Here is a 22,780-nt window from a genome sequence, read left to right as displayed (position 1 = left end):
GAGTTCAAAGTTAGCGGAGTTATTAGTAACTGAATTTTACTATGATTATAATGGGAAGTTTTAATGCTACTTCTACATGGCTTCCATATCTTTTTTGAAAACAAATTTGTTGGAAATAAGTTACACTTGATTAAATCCAAGGAATCCTTTTTGTTTTACTTACTCATATCTCTATTGTAGTCATTACAGACTTGAAAGCAGAGATTTCCTTTTTTGAATATGGGTAAAAGAATAATTATAATACTTTAAATATCAAATTAAATATAGAAGATACTAGGTCATCACAAAGAAATATTATATAACAAAGGGTAAAAGTGTCATAGAAGGATTTCAAGGAAAAGAAATAACATTATCTTAGTAATGAAGGACAAAGAGAAAAAAGAGAGTTATTCTAGGTAGAGAGAAGTACCTATTAAGACATGGATGTGGTGGGGGGGAGTTAGAAGGCATGTAAATTTTTTCAAGTGCCCATTATATGTCAATTATATTGTTAGGTTGTTTTATTTACATTATTGAATTCCCACAGTATCTCAGTGAAATGTTTTTGGGAATCTGCCAAAAATAGTTGTTAAATAGATGGGAATTTAAATAGCACCTGGGAATTTACTGAGTACCTAAAATAAGCTGATCTGCTTCATATACTTTATCTGGTTCTTGCAAGAAGTTTATCAGATAGATCTTATCATTCCCGTTAAGTGAATAAAGAAACAGATACAACAAGAAAGTAAAAAACCTTCCATAAGATATAAATCATAAGTAGCAGAGTGACTTTTTGCAAAACCTTTCTCTTTCTAGTATATTATAGTGACATATATCAGATTCTTTTTTTATTTTACTTAAAAGTGAGATATAATTGACATATAACATTATATGAGTTTTAGGTAAACAACATAATGGTTTGGTCTATGTGATATTTTACAGTAATTACTATAATAAGTTTAGTTAGCATCTATTCTATAGCAGATTTTTTATATTCAAAATATCTCAAACAACCTTGAGTCCTAACATACATTAATCTTTTAAATATTAGACAAAGTAATTGAAAATATTTAAATGATCTCCTCAAACCACTATGATTCCATGCATATAGTATTAAAGTTTATTTACTCTGCAAAACTTACCAGTTTTTGAACTTTTGCTGAAGGTTATTGGACATTTTGGTCAACTATTTTCCCCATTGGTTAGGACCCTTGTTAGAGCATTGTTTTCATGAATCAGGGTTCCAAAAGAATCAGTATTCCATTTCATGGATCAGTATTCTTAATTTGATGTGGTACTTACTTGTTGGGCTTATCAGACCATAGATCTTAACCTATTTCAATATCCCAAAGTCACCCAAGTTTTATTTTCATCTTAGAAACAATAGTTTTCTTAGCTATTTTGATGTTTTCTTTTCACTTCCATCATGAGCATTAGCACTCGGTAGTCTTTTCAGGTTCATTTTTCACAAAGAAGCAAGGTTTTTATCACTTTACTAGCAATCCTGCAGGCATAAGGAGAGAAAAAACCCAGCCACATTATTACAGTTGAATGATTTTTTATCACTTATGAACTTTTGAATTCATCCTTTAGCAAACTTACAAATTGCTAAATGGCCTGAAATTTCAGGGTCACTGTGGAATTGGTGAATGTATTAATACTAAAACTTTGAATCAGCATTCATATATTTCATATATAAATATATGCATGTTAATATATATTATGAATTTATATGTATGTCCATATATATATTATGAATGGAATATTGAGCAAACTTTTCTTTTTTTTGTAAATAACTATGAATTATTGAGTATAATAGCATAAATTCCCCAAAGTCCTAAGGTGGGGGAAGATGAAATAGGTACTCATCTAACTTTATTTTTTGTGGTATCTTTATTAGCTCCCAATAATACATGTGATGAAAATGCTTTCATGTGTCATAATAAAGTGTGCATCCCCAAGCAGTTTGTTTGTGACCATGATGATGACTGTGGAGATGGCTCCGATGAGTCACTGCAGTGCGGTAAGTATACCCAAACTTTTCATAGAAGATGTTGTCAGGCTGAGTAAGAATCTTTTAAGATATCTTAAGAAATACGTAAATACAAGAACAACACATTTGTTTATGCACTAAGGACATGTAAACTCAGTAATATATAGATGCGCCACAATAACTTCTTTAACCTCTAGCTTAATTACACATTGACTTGGAGATCATGCCTATGTGTAGCATATTCTTATTAGGAGCCACACAGGGAAATGTTTATGAAAATGTTTTTGGTTTAAAGTGTTTTAAACTTTAAAGACAATATATGGCTAGCTAGGTCAGTCTTATAGCCAAATGAAATACTTGAGTGAGAAAAAAAAAGAATTCACAACTATCAGAGAAATTGGATACATAATATTTTCCTTTCACCTTATCCTTTTACATGTACACTTGTTTGTTAAAATTGAATAATATAATGATAAAATTTATCTTATTGCATATATATTTATAGGACCAGTACATATATAATATACACACAAATACAAATATAACTTTTGTAGTGAAAATCATTAAAAATTCCTAGTTGAAATTGAATTCTTACATGAACCTAGTATATTTGTAAGAAGAAAAAAAAACTTACATACATGAGTAAATGTAAAATGAAAAGCATTAAAATCCACATATAATGATGAAAGGCAGTAGATTTAGTGCCCTCTTTTGTTCTTCCTGTGTTGTGTCTATAGCCTTGGTTTTTGATAGCAGTCTCTGATAGAAATCATTGGATACCAGTTTTTATGATCATTTCACCATTAAGTCATGGATTCAATGTGATGTTTTAAAAGATACATCATAACTCAAGGTGTTAATCAAAAGTACAATTAATTCTTATTGAATACCTTCCCTCTGTTAGACACTTACTTAGTTGATATGGAGATGAATGAGACAGAGATAGAAGAAATTGCAGACAAACAGGAAGATCAGAAATTCAATATAGAAAAATAGCACACATTGTCAGATGGCAATAAGAATCACAATACATGGGAGCAAAGCAGAGAGAATAATTTTTGAGTCACTAAAGAATAAAGAAGCAAGGATTGTTAGAGAAAGTCATATTTGGATGGTAGAGAACATACACAGTGGTTAAAAGCTTGGACCTTAGAGGCAGACAGCCTGGGTCCAGATCCTGGCCCTGCCCCTTACTATCTGTGTGATCTTTGAAAAGTTATTTCACCTTTTTGTACCCAAATTCTTCATCTATTTTAAATATATATATATATTATATATATATATATATATATATATATATATATATATATATAATGTATAATATATATATATATATATATTAAGGATGTTAAGAGAATTAAGTTAATATTTGTAAAGTGCTAAGAATAGTTATGCACACATAGAAAGTTCTTTGTATGTTTACAAATGACTGTAAATTGACATGGTTGAAGAATAGCAATTAGTCTTTTCTGAGGTAAGTTAGAAAGTTGAAGCTGGATTCTAAAAAGTCTGGAATATTTGTTAAGGAATTTGTTTTTAATTATTTGGCTCCTAGTTGGCAACACACATTTGAAATAGGGAAATGTCACAGTCAAAATATGTTTCAGGACCATCTTTTTCAGCAGAGTGGATGAAATATTACCCTGGGAGAGGGGAGACATTAGGGAGAAAGTAAGCTAACTAGAAAATTATTGCAATAGTTCTGATGATTAATGATGTGATGATAAGCCAGGGCAGAAATGGTGGAATGAGGAGAACAGAATGAGTCAGAATTCATCTACGGTCAGATATGGAGGAGAAAGGAGAATTTCTAGCTCGGATGACTTGGTGGATGGTGTGTTACTATTAATGAACTTTGGAACACAAGAGATTAAGGGCCAAGTTTTGCAGATGCAGAAGAGAAATGTAAAAAAGAATTAATTTTGGATAATTTGAATATGAAGTGTTAATCAGACAATCACATGGAGCTGTACAGTGAGTGTTTGAAAATTTAGTTCCAGAAACCAAAGGATAACCAGGAAAATAAGATTAATTTGGTGGTCATTGGCATAAAGATGATATTCAAAATGTAGCCAAGAATGAGGACACCCAGCACTGCAGAAAGGAAAAGGGGAAAGCAACATGTTGAAGATTGAAGTTAGGGCTTCACCTGCAATATTTTAGAATGGAACAGGAGTTGACTTCATACAGAAAGAAGGATAAAAGGGAACAGCAAATGTGAAGTTAGAAAGATGTCCAGGAGAGTGGATTATAAATATTAAATTAGGAAATTATTTACAGGGTAGTGTGCTCAACATCAAATGCTGAAGGAAAGTGAAAGAGATAGAGTCTGAGACACCTTTGAATTCACTTGTCACTTGGTATTTGTTAGCTCAAAGAGGAATTTCAGAAGGCAGATGTGGAAATGGATATTAATGAATTGAGGAAGAGCTGGAGATAAGTGAGGAAACGCTGCCTAGGGTAGTAGGAAAGAAGAGTAAGGTATAGTTAAGAGTTATGTGGATGGATTTTTATTGTTACTGGGCTGGGAGAGACTTGAATGTAATGTACATATTGACCTATTGACTGAGGAGAATGAACTAGTGAGGAACGGGAGGGAAGAAAGACCAGGGAAACTGGAGTATTTTAGAACTCTCTAATTTTGCCATTCTATGTGACAAACATCTCAATTATATAATCATTGTTGAATTATTTTCTATTGGAATTTTGTCTATTTGTTAATAAACATACAGATCTTATTCCCTCTTTTCAAAAGTAGAATATTTGCCAGATTTACCAGAAAGTTTCTTAATGGAAATGATAGTTTTTATTGTTAACAAACTTAGGAGAAATTCTATCTAATACTCATAATATTCAAAATCAAATGAGTTTTACTTACAAACAGGCATAGATATGAACATTAAAAATTGATGGGTTGATACTGTGATTTGAATAAAGCTTTTTAATACCTCTAAGTATCAATATATAGGATAATTACAATAGTTTTGTTTTTATTGCTTCATAAATTTACTTTTCTTTCATTTTAGCATTGTCTTTACAGTTTCAACACTGCTTCCCAAACACAAACATAGCATTACAGCTTCTGAGAATTATTATTATAACTTAGAATCACTTCATCCATATGTTCTGGTGCTATACCTAATCAAGCTTAGTCTTGAAAAAAATGTAATAGCTTTATTCTTGTTTTTCATTCAGAGGGAAATTTTTAGAAGACAGATAATAGGTGAACAGAGATGGTATGGTATCCTCGAGTATTGCATTTCTGTTTCCTCACTCAGAAACACTAAGATTGCCTTGTTTTTTACTTTATTTTCTGGCCCTTAATCCTACTTTTCAACCACAAATATCTCTTCATTATGACCACTGTTCCCAAAAGAAATTAGAAACATTTATCATAGGAGACATGGGTAACTCTCATGGTTAACTAGGTATAGTGCACATTGGGGGATGTAGTTTTAATGAGTATTTGTTATATGAATTAGAAGGTTTGCTTTTTTGTCTCTAGCATATCGACAGTGTAATGTGGAAGAATTTAGTTGTGCTGATGGACGATGCCTCCTAAGTACTCAATGGCAGTGCGATGGAGACTTTGATTGCCCTGACCATTCTGATGAAGCACCTTTAAACCCAAAGTGCAAAAGTGCAGGTACAGAAAATATATAATATGCTTATTCCACAATTTGCTTTTTACTTTATATTTTTAAGTATTTTTTAAAGTTTATTCATTTTTAAGGGATAGAGACAGTGTCAGCTGGGGGGAGGGGAGGGCAGAGAGAGAGAGGGAGACACAGATTCCGAAGCAGACTCTAGGCTCTGAGCTGTCAGCACAGAGCGTGATGTGGGACTCGAACCCATGAACCATGAGACCATGACCTGAACCAAAGTCAGACGCCCAACAGACTGATCCACCCAGATGCCCCCCAACATTTGCTTTTTAATGGCAAAACTGTGACTCTGATTGTCATTCTAGTATGATATTCAAGGAAAAAATGCAAATAATTAAGCATATGATGTTTCAAGTGATACCATGCAGGATCCTAGTATTCAACTATGTTTTGAAACTACTTTTAGAAATTTAAATCTGTGCCAAAATACAAAGATTTGAGGCAATGAACTTAATGAATCCATCGCCTTGCCCCCTTTTAAAGAGTTATTTTTTCTTAATACATGATTATGTGAAAATAATTTTCTGGCATGGTCCTGTTTGAAAATTTAAACATAAAATAAGCTGAGATTTACTGAGAGAAAGTCTGTATGAGTCATACTTAGGCACAATGAAATAAATTGCATATCACTTGAACAGAAATATATACATAGCCAAACTTGGTCTATTTATCATTTCACTATTCCAAAGACTGAATACATAGTCATATATTTAAAATAAACCCAATTGCTTTTTTCTCATGTACTTTACATGCTAATAGGCTTTCTTTTATCATGTATGATAATGAGTAATATTCAAGTCATCAGGTTATAAGTACCTGCAAAACCTAAACTCCTTTCCATAGATATATTTGGAAAAACTATTATTCACCACAAATGTCCTTTTTATGCCCTGACTTAAAAATGTCAACGTTATATTTCCAGGAAGAAAAAGAATTTAGGAATATCTACCGATTCTATATTCTTAATTTTTAGTGACATATAATTTCTTAGAGACCTGTGGCTTGAGGGAAATGTCAAACTATCATCATACTTTTAAATTTCATCTTCACAATATAGGTGAAGACAGAAATACTCCATTAATTTTACTAGAGATGCTTATTTTGATTGTTAATTTTCATGGCAAAGAAAGATTTTCAATAAGTGTTGAACATGAAAGTACATTTTGCCCTTGATTTTTTTTATATTTTGTGTATAAAATATTACACTATGTATAGAGAATTGTAGATGCACATATATTTACCATAATTTTTGACAGATAAGTTATCATATTTGTGAATGTTTTCAACAATTGTAGTATAAAGCAATGGCATACCCTTTATGTTCCATTTGTTTTATTTTCTTTTTCCAGAACAGTCATGCAACAGTTCATTTTTTATGTGCAAAAATGGCAGGTGCATTCCCAGTGGAGGTCTTTGTGACAATAAGGATGACTGTGGCGATGGCTCAGATGAGAGAAACTGCCATATAAATGAATGTTTGAGTAAGAAAGTCAGTGGATGTTCTCAAGATTGTCAAGACCTTCCAGTCAGTTACAAGGTAGGTACTCATCAAAAATAGCAAATCACACGATACATTAGAATTTGAGATAGTGAATGCTATTTAATCCACTATAACTGTAAGACTTAAAATGCATCATAATATTGTTGAAGATATATGAAAATATTGAACATTTTCAATGTATGCTGAACATAAAGAAAAACAAAATCAGCAGAAGACCAGTGTTTAGGGAGATACTGCCATGTTGGTGGCACAAAAATATGTATGCAACTCTTAAGTTCTCATTTCTTCCCTCATTCTTTCTCCCATCTTTGAAGTGAAATGGACTGAGCATCTGTCTACCACAACATTGGATAATACAATATTGTTCGTATAAACAGAAAAAAACAGAACACATGAATTAATAGGACTGAGTGCAGGTACACTAAAAATATATCATGCCTAATATCCTAATTGACTTTTGTTAGTACCATTTTCCTGAGGAGGGTGATTCACTGACAAAACTGATTGGCAAGAATAGCTCTTAAAAACATCTCCTTTTCATTCATGTTGGAAAGGAGGGTGCAAATGAACATAAAATTAAAGCTGTACAGTAAGTTTGATTATGGTTGGGGAAATCTTAGGAAGAGCAATTCATTCAGAAGTCACGGTTTTTAAGTGAACACTAGTTCTGTCTGAACCAGCAATAGGACAGGCTCCTCTAAAACACAGAATCAGTCTAATGCCAGTTATAGTATTACAGAGGTTAGATTTTATTCTACTGAATTCCACACTGATCAGAACACACCTGGGGTACTATGCACACTTATGGACAGGGCATTTTAAGAGGAACCTTGACAAATTGTAGTGTATACAAATTTGTACATCCAGAAGCATAAGGAGTATGGAACACACACCTTTAGGAGTTTTCCCTGGAGCAAAGATGAATTGTTATCTGTATTCAAATATATGAAGTACTGGAATAGGGAGCAACCTAGTCTGAGTTTGTTTCGAAGGTTGGAATTGTAAATTAGGAGGCGGATTCTCTTCAGTATAAGGAAAAGTGTTGTAAAATACGCTTTACTTGGAAAGAACTGTCTGATTTCTCACTACTAAAGAGGTTAAATTGTGGCTTTCTTTAAAACATGCTAGAGAAAATATCTGTATATTGCAAAGATGTTGTATCTTTTTTCTTGCCAGCCTTGACATCCCATGATAGGCCACTTCTGTCAAATGGTAAATTTAGCCAACCGCTTTGGCATCTGTAATCTCTGAATTTCTGGTATTGTGATTAATTTAACTACACTGATAGGATTTAATTGTATTTATTTTTTTTTTTTAATTTTTTTTTCAATGTTTATTTATTTTTGGGACAGAGAGAGACAGAGCATGAATGGGGGAGGGGCAGAGAGAGAGGGAGACACAGAATCGGAAACAGGCTCCAGGCTCTGAGCCATCAGCCCAGAGCCTGACGCGGGGCTCGAACTCCCGGACCGCGAGATCGTGACCTGGCTGAAGTCGGACGCTTAACCGACTGCGCCACCCAGGCGCCCCAGGATTTAATTGTATTTAGATGAAACCAGAAAACTACAATGATCATTTTCCTCTATGCAGAAACAGGGATAAAAACCAAAACACTAAGGAAGCTACATTGGTTACGAAAAATATTTTTTTAGTTTGAATATTGTATTAAGACTTGGTTAAATTTATAGACTTAAAGGGGTGTCTTGGTGACTCAGTTGGTTAAGCGTCTGACCTTGGCTCAGGTCATGATCTCACACTTTGTGGGTTCGAACCCCATGTTGGGCTCTGTGCTGACAGCTCAGAGCCTGGAGCCTGCTTCAGATTCTGTGTCTCCCTCTCTCTCCGCTCCTCCCCTGCTTACACTCTGTCTCTTTCTCTCAAAAATAAACATTATTTTTTTTTTAATTTACAGACTTAAAACACACATGTAGTCACTTATAACATTGTATTGTTGGTAAAATGAAACAAGACAATGAACCAAAATAACTCTTAATGAGATGAATATCTATCAGATAATCAATTTTGGCAATAAATATTTTGAAACCCAATGGAGCAGAAAAAAGTATTATTAGTGACTTATGCACAATCAATATAAAGTGTTTCCTGAAATATTAGGGAACAGGTCATAGAAATATTACAGATAATTAGTTACAATTTCAATGCAGAGTTTATAAATAGTGCTTTAGTTGTATCTGTATAATATATTCTATATTTCTATATGTTTATGGAATCTATAAAACATAGAATCTGTCTGTCATCCATCTGTCTAGCATCTGTGTATCTTTCCATCTATCTAAAAACTTAAATTTCAGAGTAGATCTCCTTACATTTTTTCTACGTGTATTTAAAATCTGTCATAACAAATATGGTGGTAAAATCTAATAATTATAGAATATTAGATGACCACCTTTTGATATAACATCCAAATGACCTTTAGTATTTTTATAATGCCTGCATATAAGAAGTACTTAGTACTCAGAAATGCCATATTTAGAAAACTACTGTGGTAGAAATATATATCATCCAGAGCATCATATTAAATCATACTATTTTAATTACTTTATAAGACCCATCATACTGAAATACTTGTTTATTGATAACTTTAAAAAAATCAGTATTTTCACCTTGACTTCGCAGAAGGGGTCATAGAATGAAGTGAGAATTCTAGTTAAAATAGGTAATATATTTATTTAATCATTTAGAAAGTCTCTGTGTCTGATAACTGACAGAATTGCTATGAATAGCATTCTTGAATATGTACACATGTCAAAACTAATGAATAAAATAAAATATCTATTGGGGAAACAAGACCAATATAAAAATTCAAGCAGAATAAAATATCTATTGGGGAAACAAGACCAATATAAAAATTCAAGCAGAATCAGAAATGAGAGATTTAAATAAAGTTTCAAAGCTAACATTTTACATATTGTGTTAAAATATATATATATACACATACATACACATACATACACACATATTTATATTCATGATAATTTGTTGATAGGAAATTGAGTAAAAAGCCTTATATACAACAAAATGCTTATATATTTGGGGGGGGGTGGAAGCTTATTGGTTTCTCTTTTCCAGGAAATGGAGAAAAATATCCAGTAACCAATTTTTCATTACAATAGCTATAGAACATGGCAATAAATCCTCCACCAAATTCTGCAATAAAATGAAAATTGCTTACAAAAGCAAAATTTAGACCTTATGGACTGTGAAGAATTTGCACGTTTGTTGTAAGACAAATACAATGTATCTAACTATTCAGCAGGGAGTAATAACATTTACTAAAGCAAGGATCTTATTTTGATGTGAAGGATAATTTACCATGTAAAAATAAATGTACTTCTGGGAGAGAAATAAGTTTTAATGTATGTATTAGAAATAATATTTGTAAAATATTGCTTAAAAAGCTACAAAGAAACTTCTCTGAATTTAATAGGAAAAGTTTGGGTAGCTATATTTCTTTCTGGTAGCTATATGATCCTATATAAAAATTAATACAAATCAGGAAAATTTGAAGTCATTCTTGATGGTGAGAAAAATTAAGATGATATTGAAAATACATGAATCTCACTTTCATAAAAAATAAAAAATGGGTTTTTTTGGTAAATGAAAATGAGAAAATTTAAAACTCAGTTTCCAAGATAGATTAATCTCTCATCTTTTATCTTTGAAGGTACAAATGATTATTCTTTTATTTCACTCAACTTATGAAAGCTAGGCTGGTAGAATGTCCCACTGAGACCTTTGGGTTATTTGGGAGCAAAAATGTTTTTGTTAAAACAAGGTTAACGGATTGGGGGAAATGATCTTTTAAAAAAATCTTCTCTTTCAATAAACAATCTTTTAAAAACTTACTGATAGGGGCGCCTGGGTGGCACAGTCGGTTAAGCGTCCGACTTCAGCCAGGTCACGATCTCGCGGTCCGTGAGTTCGAGCCCCGCGTCAGGCTCTGGGCTGATGGCTCAGAGCCTGGAGCCTGTTTCCGATTCTGTGTCTCCCTCTCTCTCTGCCCCTCCCCCGTTCATGCTCTGTCTCTCTCTGTCCCAAAAATAAATAAACGTTGAAAAAAAAATTAAAAAAAATAGAATAAAAAAAAACTTACTGATAACCTCTTAAACATATTTCATTTGTTTATAGAAATCTATATTTAGTCACTTTTACCAATTTTACATTAAGAAATTGATTTTCTATAAATGTGGAAGCTATTTGATATAGTAGTTCTATTTGATATAGTAGTTGTATAAACCTGATGTTAGCCATTCAAAGTGATTTTCAGAAATCCCATTAAAATTAGGACACTGTTTATTTCCTTTTATAATACTCTCTGAGAGGAATTCAGTACATTCTATTAAAATTCCTTTCACTTGTCCTAAAGTGCTCCTTGAATTCAACAGTGCCTTATGTCAGCCTATGGATCTCTGGTTTCTGGCCTAAGTGATCTCTACTCCAGTGCTTTTCGGTGATATATTTTAGTATCCTGTCATTTTCTACTTGCGTTTTTTAAAAAATATTTTTTTAAAAATTGTGGTAAAATATGCATAACATAAAATTTACCATTTTAACCAACTTTTTTCATTTATTTAATTTTGACAGAGAAAGAGAGCCTGAGTGAGGGACGAGCAGAAAGAGAGGGAGGGGTAGAGACATAGGGAGAAAGAGGGAGAGAAGATCCAAGCAGGCTCCACGCTGTCAGCATTGAGCCGGAATGACTCGGGGCTCAGTCCCAGGAACCATGAGATCACGACCTGAGCCAAAATCAAGAGTTGGACGCTCAACCTACTGAGCCACCTAGGCTCCCCTACCATTTTAACAATTTTTAAGTGTACACTTAGTTGACATTAATCACCTCATTTTCCTTTGCCATAGCAAAGCACTGATTGTCCTGACTTCCTTAAACAGGTAGCAGGATAAGTCTTCTCAAAGAAAGTAAGAGTTTGATGAGGAGAGTTTAGGAAATCAAGCTGCGGCTTTTGTTTTGATTTGTTGGCTTAAAAATAAAACAAAACAAAAACTTGTAATTGCTGAGAATTATTAGCTAAATATTGGTGTAAATTGTTAACAATGAAAGCGCTTAAGCAATTCATTATGAGCTTAAAACAATTCATTCCTTATAAAAGAACTTAGTAACAGTCATTTAGTTTGCTTTGGTACATTTCTGGGTGAAGATGAAGTGGCCTCTCCACCAAATAATGGGTTTTTTTTGTACTTAAAAACCTCAATTGTTTGCTTACTATTTAATAAATGCACATATATCTCTCTGATTTTTTCCCAATAGATACAAAGATCTGCCATCACATTTATCCTCAGATAAATAATCTAGGTTATTAAATGTTTGCTTTGAATAACTCTTGGATACTAGTTACTTATAATGATTTAGGGTTTCTTTTTAACTCACTGTCCTTCTCAATATTCACACATTCCTTAATTCCAAAAGTGCTAAAGAGTCTTGGTAAAGATTAGTATGATCATAATCTTCTGGCCAATTATAGATTCATTTTGTATAATTATAATTCTCATATGCTGCCTGGCAGAGATTGAATATAGACCTGAAAGACAGTGACCAGTCACAGTACGTCATTATTTTCAGGCTGCAAAGACATACTATGGTGTGACATCAGAATTTACATGCTGGTTAGTAAATATTGCATATCATCATCAGAGTTTCATATAGTACATGATAGAGAGATGCTGAACAAAAGATCTGATGACACAAAAATTGATTAAATTATAGTGGGAAATTATGTTAATATTATTTTATTTCTCCAAACAACATCAGCATGCCAAGTTATGGGATCAGACCCAGTTGACCAATATTAATTGTGCCTTAGTATATGTTATAGACAGTCTCAGCAATCCTCTGGCTTTATCCGGGCAACTTCACCCGTATGTCTCTAGCTTCTCATCAGTTAACTAAAAATAATAATACCTACATCACTGATTTCTGTAAGGCCCTGTTGAAATAGCATATGTACCAATGCTAGCAATCTTCAAAGCTCTGCATAATCATTAATTCTTATGATCGTTAAAGTCTTCTAAAAAGTCAAGATAATGCAGTAGAAAAAGAATGAAGGAAGTTGACTAGTTTTGTGGTCCTTGCCACACTATGGCCACATGGCTTTGATGATATCAGTTAACTTTTATAAAAATCTTGCCAACCTCGGATGATCAAATGAAGATATTTGGGAGAATTTGTTTTTAGCTTTAATATTACTTAATATACATAATTTTTATTAAAGGCTAATCCCTGGAGACAGAAAGACTTGCCATTATCTATTCTTTTTTTTAATTAATTAATTTTTTTAAGTTTACTTATTTATTTTGAGAGACACAGAGACAGCATGAGTGGGGGTAGGTCAGAGAGAGAGGGAGACAGAGAGTCCCATGCTCTCAGCATGGAGCCTGATATGGAGCTCAAACTCATAAAACCATGAGATCATGACCTGAGCTGAAACCAAGAGTCAGATGCTTAACTGACTGAGCCATCCAGGCACCCTGTCATTATCTATTCTTAAATGATTTTCTTACTTGAATCATGCTAACAGGATATCCAGTAGGAAAAGACAGTGACAATGATATGAAATTATTATACTTGTTTTTCATTCTTTAGTGCAAATGCTGGCCTGGATTCCAACTGAAGGATGATGGTAAAACATGTGTGGACGTTGACGAATGCTCCTTGGGATTTCCGTGTAGCCAGCAATGCATCAATACATATGGGACCTACAAGTGCTTTTGTACAGATGGGTATGAAATACAACCTGATAACCCAAATGGCTGCAAATCACTCTCAGGTATGGAATTGAACTTGTCCACTGATCCAGCCTCAGTTACACATATGGATTCTGAGTTTTATAGCTATTCTTACTGAATTCACTCCCCTTTGCTATTTCTGAGAAATCAAAATTCTTCCTTACTTACCTTGATATAGGGATATGTCACTCTAATTTTGTGTGCTGTCCACAAACTGTTCTGTTTGTAATAAAATTGCATTATGGTCTTGTGAATTATTAAGTGATTTTTAGATTTTGAGAGTGCTCAGAGGTAAAAAGAACTATTTCTAGCATTTTTTCCTGCTGCATCACAGGTTCTTAAGAGAAGGTTTGGCCAAGACTATTAAAGAGCCTATTGTGACTGTATTATAATAGCTTTCCTTCTCCCCTATACCATACATGCTCATATACGTATGCTAAGAAGGTCAATAATGATAATAGTAATGATGATGACAACAATAGCAATAAATCAGCTATATAGGACTACTTGAATTCTTCCATAGACTCAGCAAATATTATTAAACTTCTCTTTGTTTCTAGTAGTGAGTTTGACTTTGTAAATTAGAAAATTTAATAGAACGTGGGCCATAATTTTAAAAATATTATAATTAATTAGGGGAGAAAATCACACATATTAAAATAATGCAAAGCAATATATAATAAATGACTGAACAAAAAATGATACATAATATTGTCTCTACCCCCTCACTTTCTGTGAATCAAACAGCATTGCTAGCTTCTTATGTATATGTATGTCACATTTCTATGACGGCGTAGAGTATATTATGCTAAGCAAAGTAAGTCAGTCAGAGAAAGACAAGGGGGTGCTCAGACTCCTGGCCCCAGAGATGATGACCTGAACTGAAGTCAGATGCTTAACCAACTGAGCCACCCAGATGCCCCCCAGGCACCAGGAATTCTTTTTTTTTTTTTTAATTTTTTAAACGTTTATTTATTATTGAGAGACAGAGAGAGACAGAGCGTGAGCAGGGGAAGGGCAGGGCAGAGGGAGAGGGAGACAGAATCTGAAGCAGGCTCCAGGCTCTGAGCTGTCAGCACAGAGCCCGACGCAGGACTGAAACTCATGAACCGCGAGATCATGACCTGAGCCGAAGTCGGACGCTCAACCGACTGAGCCACCCAGGCGCGCCTAGGAATTCTTAAAATTATTTTTTCAACTGGTTAACCCTTTGCACATTATACAGAAACAAACAAACAAAAAAAAAACCCTTTCAGTTTTTTTGTGTGTTTGTTTTATTTCACTTTTACTTATTCTTGGAGTATTCCTCACTGAATCAATTTGTATATTATTTGAAGCCTGTTGTTTTATTTGCAAACCTACTTGCTACATCATGCATTCAGCCACATGAAATAAGAAAAAAGAAAATCACAAAACTGGTCAATGGTTTTGTTACTTTAAACTTTTCAGAAAGGAGGGTATTAAGGAGATGAATGCTGATGATTACATTTTTTGTCTCATTATATCATGTGTCCATGCTGTAGTTGTTTCTCATTAGCAGCAATAATTAGAAACTAATAATGATACAAAAATGTGTTCCTGAAGCATAATTCTTTTGCTAAAGAGAAGATCGATTTTTTCTAACTTTATTGAAATATAGTTGACATAAAGCTGTGTAACATATAGCTGTGTGACATATAGCTGTGTAACATGTCTACACATGATACACTTTAGATATTGCAACATGAGTGCCACCATAGTGTTAGGAATCCCTCTGTCATTTCACCTAATTACCATTTCTTTCTTGTGGTGATAACATTTAAGCTCTACTCTCTTAGCAACTTTCAAGTATGTAGTATTTTACCTAAAATCACCATGCTGTGCCTTAGATCCTCAGAATTTATTTATCTTCTTACTGGAAGTTTGTATTCTTTAACCAACATCTCCCCATTTCTCTCACCCCTCGTACCTGGCAACCACCATTCTACTGTCTCTATGAGTTTGACTTTTTTGATATTCTACATATAAGTGATAATCACATAGTATTCATCCTTCTCTGACTTACTCACTTAGTATAATGTTCTCAAGGACCATCCATGTTGTTGTAAATGGCAGAATTTCATTATTTCTCATGGCTGAATAATATTCCATTGTGTGTGTATATGTGTGTATGATGTATAATATAATATTATATATGTACATAATATATAAAACATAATATGCGTATATATTATATACTATAAAATATACATATGTGTAAATACACACATATAAATTGACACATGCATGTAAACACAGATACATATACATATATTTATATATATGTGTATGCATGTCACATCTTCTTTATTCATCCATTGATGGACATTTAGGTTATTTCCATATCTTGGCTGTTGTGAATAAAGCTGTCATAAACATGGGAGTGAAGATATATATCTTTCTTTTCATGTTTTTATTTCCTTTGGATAGATACCCAGAAGCAAGATTGCTGGTTCATATGTTGGTTCTATTTTTAATCTTTTAAGGAACCTCCATACTGGTTTTCATAGTGTATATGCATTCCTACCGACAATGAACAAAGTTTCCCTTTTCTCAAATCCTTGTCAACACTTGTTATCTCTGGTGTTTTTGATGATAGATATTCTAACAGATGTAAGGTGATATCTCACTGATTTTAATTTGTGTTTCCCTGATTATTGTTGATGTTGAACATTTTTTGATGTACTTGTTGGCCATTTGTATGTCTTCTTTGGAAAAATGTCTATTCAGTTCCTCTGCCCATTTTTAAATCAATTTATTTTTGATTTTTGTTATTTATTTGTATGTGATTTCTTTATATATTTTCAATGTAACCTGTTATCAGGTATATAAATTACAAATATTTTCTCCCATTCCGTATGTTGCCTTTTAATTGTGTTGATTGTTTATTTTGCTGCACACAAAGAAACTTTTTACTCTGATATAGTTCTGCTTATATTTGCCTTTATTGCTTGTGTTTTTTCTGTAATATCTAAAAAAATCATCACCATGACCTTAAAGGAGCATTTTGTTGATGTTTTCTTTGAGGAATTTTATAATTTCAGTTATTACATTTAAGTAGTAAAGAACAGAACTACCTAAGTATTAAGGTAGACCATGACTGGGGTACCTGGGTGGTTAGGTTGGTTAAGCATTGGACTCTTGATCTCAGCTCAGGTCATGATCTCACAGTTCATGAGATCGAGCCTGGTGTGAAGTTCCATGATGACAGCATGGAGCCTGCTTGGGATTCTCTATCTCCCCTCTCTTTTCTGCACCTCCCTTGCTTGTACTCTTTCCCAAATAAATAAACATTAAAAAAAAAGGTAGACCATGACGGACTAATTTTATATTTATACATATAGTTGACAAGGGATGACAAGGTGCCTTCAACCTCAGACTGACTCTCTTGAGTAGGGTTCTGAGTCTCAATTTAACATCAACACAATGACTGAATGATTGATTGGGGATGCTGTCCTTGCTCATAGGAGGAGATGTCCGGCATGTGTGATACACATTTTTTTTTAATTTTTTTAATGTTTCTTATTTTTGAGAGAGAGAGAGAGAGAGCAAGCTTGGAAGGGGCAGAGAGAGAGGGAGACACAGAATCAGAAGCAGGCTCCAGGCTCTGACCTGTCAGTACAGAGCCCAATGCGGGGCTCAAACTCACAGACCGTGAGATCATGACCTGAGCTGTAGTCAACCACCCAACCGACATAGCCACCCAGGCACCCCTGTGATACACATTTCTAATCCCTGACATAAAGTATGATAAAAAATAATACACTACCCTATTAATTATATATTTACTATGAAACTAAATTATAAGAAGAGGAAAGTAGTAGTTTTTAATATAAAGTAAACAAACATGACAATAGCTCTATAACAGTAAATGATTTCCAATAAAATCCATATTAAATTACATAAAGTGACTACTGTCTTCTTCATTGTTTTTTTCTTCTTCTTTTTTCTTTTTTTTTCTTTTGTAGTTTCTACTGGCATTAAATTTGCTTACCAGGCAACTAAGCATATGACTGCATCTTAGAAACAAAGCTATTTATAAAGAGTTTGAACAAAACTTAATTCAATTGCTCTAGGATTATAACAATCAAGAATGTGGTCAATTTGAATTTAAATTATTCAGATATGTATTCAAATAAACATGTTGTATATAAAACTTACTGAATATTTTTAAAGATCCATTTTGTTTCCAAAAATATTCTAAAAGAAAACCACTTTAAAGGTTTATATTTGGAGCATGGCCAGATTGCTATTATTATTTTTCCTAGATTCGAGAACAAATTAAATACTAAAATATATTGGAACAGCTAAAAGAAGGAAACAAAGATCATTAAAGGAATTAAAAAGCAGGATTATGAGGAAAGGTGAAATTGATTAACAAAAATTATAGAACCTGGAATTCAGAAGTTATTTAAGAGACGTCTCCAGGCAGATAAAAGAAATATGCATAGGCAATGATACGCTTGATTTTCACCAAAGTCATTCTGACAGTATAAGCTGGTTATTTGATTATCAAGAAAGAATTTTCTGATTATATGAATGTTTAGCTGTACTGTAGTATTCAAAGATATGTGTAGCTTATTCTTTCCAAAATTCATTTTAAAAAATCAGATTATGACACCAGATATTTTCCACCAATTGCAAATAAATTAGATAACCTGCTGTTCACAAAAACTGAGGGAAAGAGAGGGATGCATTTAGAATTATCTAGATTTTCTATACTACCTGTGTATCTGCTTTTTTTTTTCATTTTACTGTAAATTGAGATATTGAGATATTCAGTGTGAATTTTTTAACCATTAATCTACTGTAGAACACTACATTTAAATTTGTAGAAATTTAAAGTTGAAACTAAGTGAAGTTGAAAGCCATACATATAAAATTCTAATTCTGTTTTTTTTTTTTTGTCTTGGTGTTTAGATGAAGAACCTTTTCTAATTCTTGCTGATCATCATGAAATAAGGAAAATTAGCACTGATGGCTCCAACTACACACTCTTAAAACAGGTATGACATTCTCATGATGATTTCATATTTAATATGGGTACTCCAGATATGCATTAGAACTGTAGAAATATCTCACAATTAGAATTTATGAAGCACTTGCTCATGGACACATGTATGTTTGTATAGGAGATTACGCTAAATTTTATTCTGCTTGAATTGTCAAGGGGGTGTTCCAAACACGTAACATCACACCATATCTAAGAATGTAAAAAATATAAGATAGAATTAATGGAAGGGAAAAACTGTCTCAAGAATCGCTAGATTAGAGAAAGCATAAAATTATCTTTTAAAGTATTTCATGTTTCCCCCTTGGAATTTTAAAAATTAATACCTTTTCCAGAATTTTAACTTTTAATTCATAGAACTAAGAAATAAAACAGGACTGACGATCTCTAGCCTTTCAAATTTAGAATTAGTAAGGGGGTGAAAGTATAATTGTAATCGAGCCATGATTCAAAGGTTGTAAGGCATATATTTTTAGTTCTACCATCTTTATCCTCAACCTGTCCACTTCAAGAGAATCTGAGTTGATCTGTTTTGATGTTTGAGTCCTATTGTCAGGGTTTATTTATATATGTTATTTAAGATGAAAGTTATGGTTTCCATTTTATGATAGGATAGAAAACTGTGAATTGCTCACCTCAACTTTTTATTTCTCCCAGTCTGCAGTGGAAATAGCATAAAATCAAATCATTAAAACTAAAGGGATTACTACATGGACTAGAGAAATCACATGCAGTTAGTTACAGCATATTTTTGGTTGTCAGGAGAAATAGCTTCTTTGGCAAGATTCAGTTTGTTCTGCTGCAAATGTCTTTTTGCCCCAAACTGTACAGTAGTGACATAAATATGTGAAAGCACTGTCTACAACAAGTGTGCCAAAAATAAGGATATTTCTTGTTCTTGTAGTATGGTTAAGCCAGCATTATGCATAGACAAAGAAGGCCATTCACGTGGTGATTTTTAGCAACATAAAGAATATCTGAACTATTTTTGCCACCTATTGATGGGTTCCTCTACTGCTCTTGTCAGTTTCAATCATTTTTCTTATGAGTCTCATTTCAAGTACAAATATTCATTAGAAACTGTGATATTGACTTTTCCTGACAGTTAGATTTTCCAGTTTTCCTCTAAGCCACAGATTGAAAAGGAAAATTTCACGTGAAAATCCAGATTTCTGGCTACTCATGAAAATAAATAGAAAGATATAGCAATGCTGAGCTCACATCCTTGAATGTCCACAATCCGAATTGTATGGCAGTTGACACTTTGATATAGAGGCCATGCTCTCCAATTCACAGGAGTCCTCAGACCTCCTGTGTGCTTACAACATGTCTCCTCATTCATGAATGTCTGTGAGGTTTAGATTTTTGTTCTTGAGATTGGAGTGTGCCACCGACATTCACTGTATCACACTGCCTCCTCTAATGGTGAACCCTACAGAGATTGGGAAATATAAAAATATTTCTATGTTGTTTATAGAGACTAAACAGAAATCTATTTAAAATATAAGAATTAGACAGCTAACTCTTTAAGAGATGAATAATATAAGAGAAATAATTCCAGAGAAAAAGTTTTAGTATTTATAACTATGCTAAAATGGAAAAGTGTTTGCTGCCCAAATGTTTTTCTATATTATTTAACTTAATTCTTTTCTTCCACGCAGTCTAATTTTAAGCTTATAACAAAATTAGCAAATGTTGAAAATTATCTTTTTCTTTTGGAGTCGGTCTCCATACCCCCTCTAAGCCTCTCTATACTTTCCAAGTTAGATATGCCAGTCCTTGTATGGCCCCTGCAAAAGGAACAGGCTTATTTTCTTTTTACTAGATTGTTTTTGTGTATTTGTTTACCATTTCTTCCTTTTAGACTCTGCTATCATAAAGGGAAAAAGTTCTCTCTTTAGGACAGTCTGTTTATAAGCTCAGTTGAACTAATAACTAAAATAGCAACAATATTTATTGACTTCACGGAAGACTATTACAGAGCTTCAGTGACATCCCCTTGCTTTATTTTCCAATCCTGTGACTCAGGACATTTCTGCTGGTATCCCTTTTGTTGTTTTAATAGCTAATATGTTATCAGAGATTGTTCTTAATGGAGCAAAATGATTTTTTCCTGTATGCATCATTTAAGTATTTCATATACCCAAACCACTTTAATGCACACTGTCAGATAGCACTTTTTTCCTCGTGGTATCTTTTTTGACCATTGCCAATCACTAGTACCTAAGTGGGGATGACTTCCAGATAGTTTTCTTAGTGTAGTGTTTATGAAAATGAAAAGGGAGTGAGAAAGATGAGGATGCTCATAAGGACTCTGAACATCTGTATTTTGAAAGCATTTATTAATGTGACCACTGAGTAAGGAAATAGATACCCAAAAAACTAGAGACAAGCCTTACATCCAGTTTTGCCTGCAGTCTGTTTGGAATATATCATTTCTGTCAGGGAAGATATTTTTAACTGCATTTCATTACAGCATTATAGAAAGTTTCAAGGAGTTCTAGGCAGTAGAAACATTTTTTTTCCTCAGAGATTTCTGTCTACATGTGCAGAATGAAGTAGAAAACGGAAGTAATTATATCTCCATATTTTCTCTCAGTCAAAATAAGTGAAAAAACATCCTTGTCTTAAATGTGAGAGGATTGTGTGTGTGTGTGTGTGTGTGTGTGTGTGTGTGTGTGTGTAGGTTATTAGGAAGAACGATTTACCCTAATATCTTGAATTTGATTCTCTTTGTTGTAGTCCATACAATCTCATGAAGCTTTACATTGAAAAATTTTAACAGGTCGTATATTTTTTTACCCTATGTATTCTAAAATGTAGTTTTAGGTAGGCCGGCTATAATTTAAATCCATACACCACATACATAAAGAAAATGTACTTATACTTTAATAACATGGATGTTAGAAATTAAATGCATTAATCAAATATTAATTTTATTAATTTAAGTGCATTTATCAAGTAGCTTTCCAATGCTATCCACTTCAATCTCTGCAGTGGCTTTTATTCCAGTAAAATTGTGTAGAGAAACAAAACACAATTTCCTAAATTAATCATCTTGAACCAAAGGGTGCAGATCTTCAGCTATAGAAATGAAAGAAGCAAATAGGATTTTGATGAAACCAATTTTCAGCTCTGAAACCACTGAAATGGCTTTAGTGTTTAGACATTAGTTTGCCCATGCCCTTGACTTTTTTAATGTTCCTTGCATATGATTCTGAGAAGAGAGAATTGCAAAGTTTTCTGTGGGGATTAAAGGGTAAAGCTGTAGAAAAATGACCAGCTTAGATAGATATGTCAGAATTCAGAGCTTCAATTCCTCTGCATTTATAGCTTTCATTTAATTATAGTTGAATTGCTAAATTTGGAATTGAATTTTCATTACATAAATTGATTATTGTAAAAAAAAGGAATAGGATAATTCTGCCATGACTGGGTAAATCTTTCCTGAAGTTAGTGACAAGATTCTCTCTACCTTTTCTCTGTAAAACTCCAATTCATCCATCTGAATTGCAGGCCATCACAGAACCCTAACCCACTTACCATATTCCTCTGGTGTTAAAAACACTTGAACAGAAAGGATATTACAAACTCTATTGAAGTGCATTTATTAAGCCTTCTACAGAACTTGGGCTATACTCAATTTATATTTTATTTTATTTTTTAATTTTTATTTTAATGTTTACTTATTTTTGAGAGAGAGAGACATACGGAGTGCGAGTAGGGGAGGAGCAGAGAGAGCGAGAGCGAGAGACGCAGTACCCAAAGCAAGCTCCAGGCTCTGAGCTGTCAGCATAGAGCCCGACGTGGGGCTGGAATTCACAAACTGTGAGATCATGACCTGAGCCAAA

At 33.2% G+C, this 22,780-nt stretch overlaps 1 protein-coding gene across 4 annotated transcripts in view; it reads left to right on the top strand.

Annotated features, from left to right (window-relative positions):
• The window catches only part of LRP1B (LDL receptor related protein 1B), a 1,910,230-nt gene that overhangs the window by 1,626,325 nt on the left and 261,125 nt on the right, over window positions 1–22,780 (top strand). For all 4 annotated transcript variants that reach the window (XM_045479681.1, XM_045479680.1, XM_045479683.1 and 1 more), the window contains exons 53-57: window positions 1,880–2,002; window positions 5,478–5,618; window positions 6,987–7,174; window positions 13,758–13,941; window positions 18,839–18,924. In XM_045479681.1, coding sequence (XP_045335637.1) covers window positions 1,880–2,002; window positions 5,478–5,618; window positions 6,987–7,174; window positions 13,758–13,941; window positions 18,839–18,924 — 722 coding nt within the window. The remainder of the gene's footprint in view (window positions 1–1,879; window positions 2,003–5,477; window positions 5,619–6,986; window positions 7,175–13,757; window positions 13,942–18,838; window positions 18,925–22,780) is intronic.

This window comes from Leopardus geoffroyi, chromosome C1 (genome assembly GCF_018350155.1).
Source record: "Leopardus geoffroyi isolate Oge1 chromosome C1, O.geoffroyi_Oge1_pat1.0, whole genome shotgun sequence".
Classification (NCBI taxonomy): domain Eukaryota; kingdom Metazoa; phylum Chordata; class Mammalia; order Carnivora; family Felidae; genus Leopardus; species Leopardus geoffroyi.
This window is presented reverse-complemented; position numbering and strand designations above follow the sequence as displayed.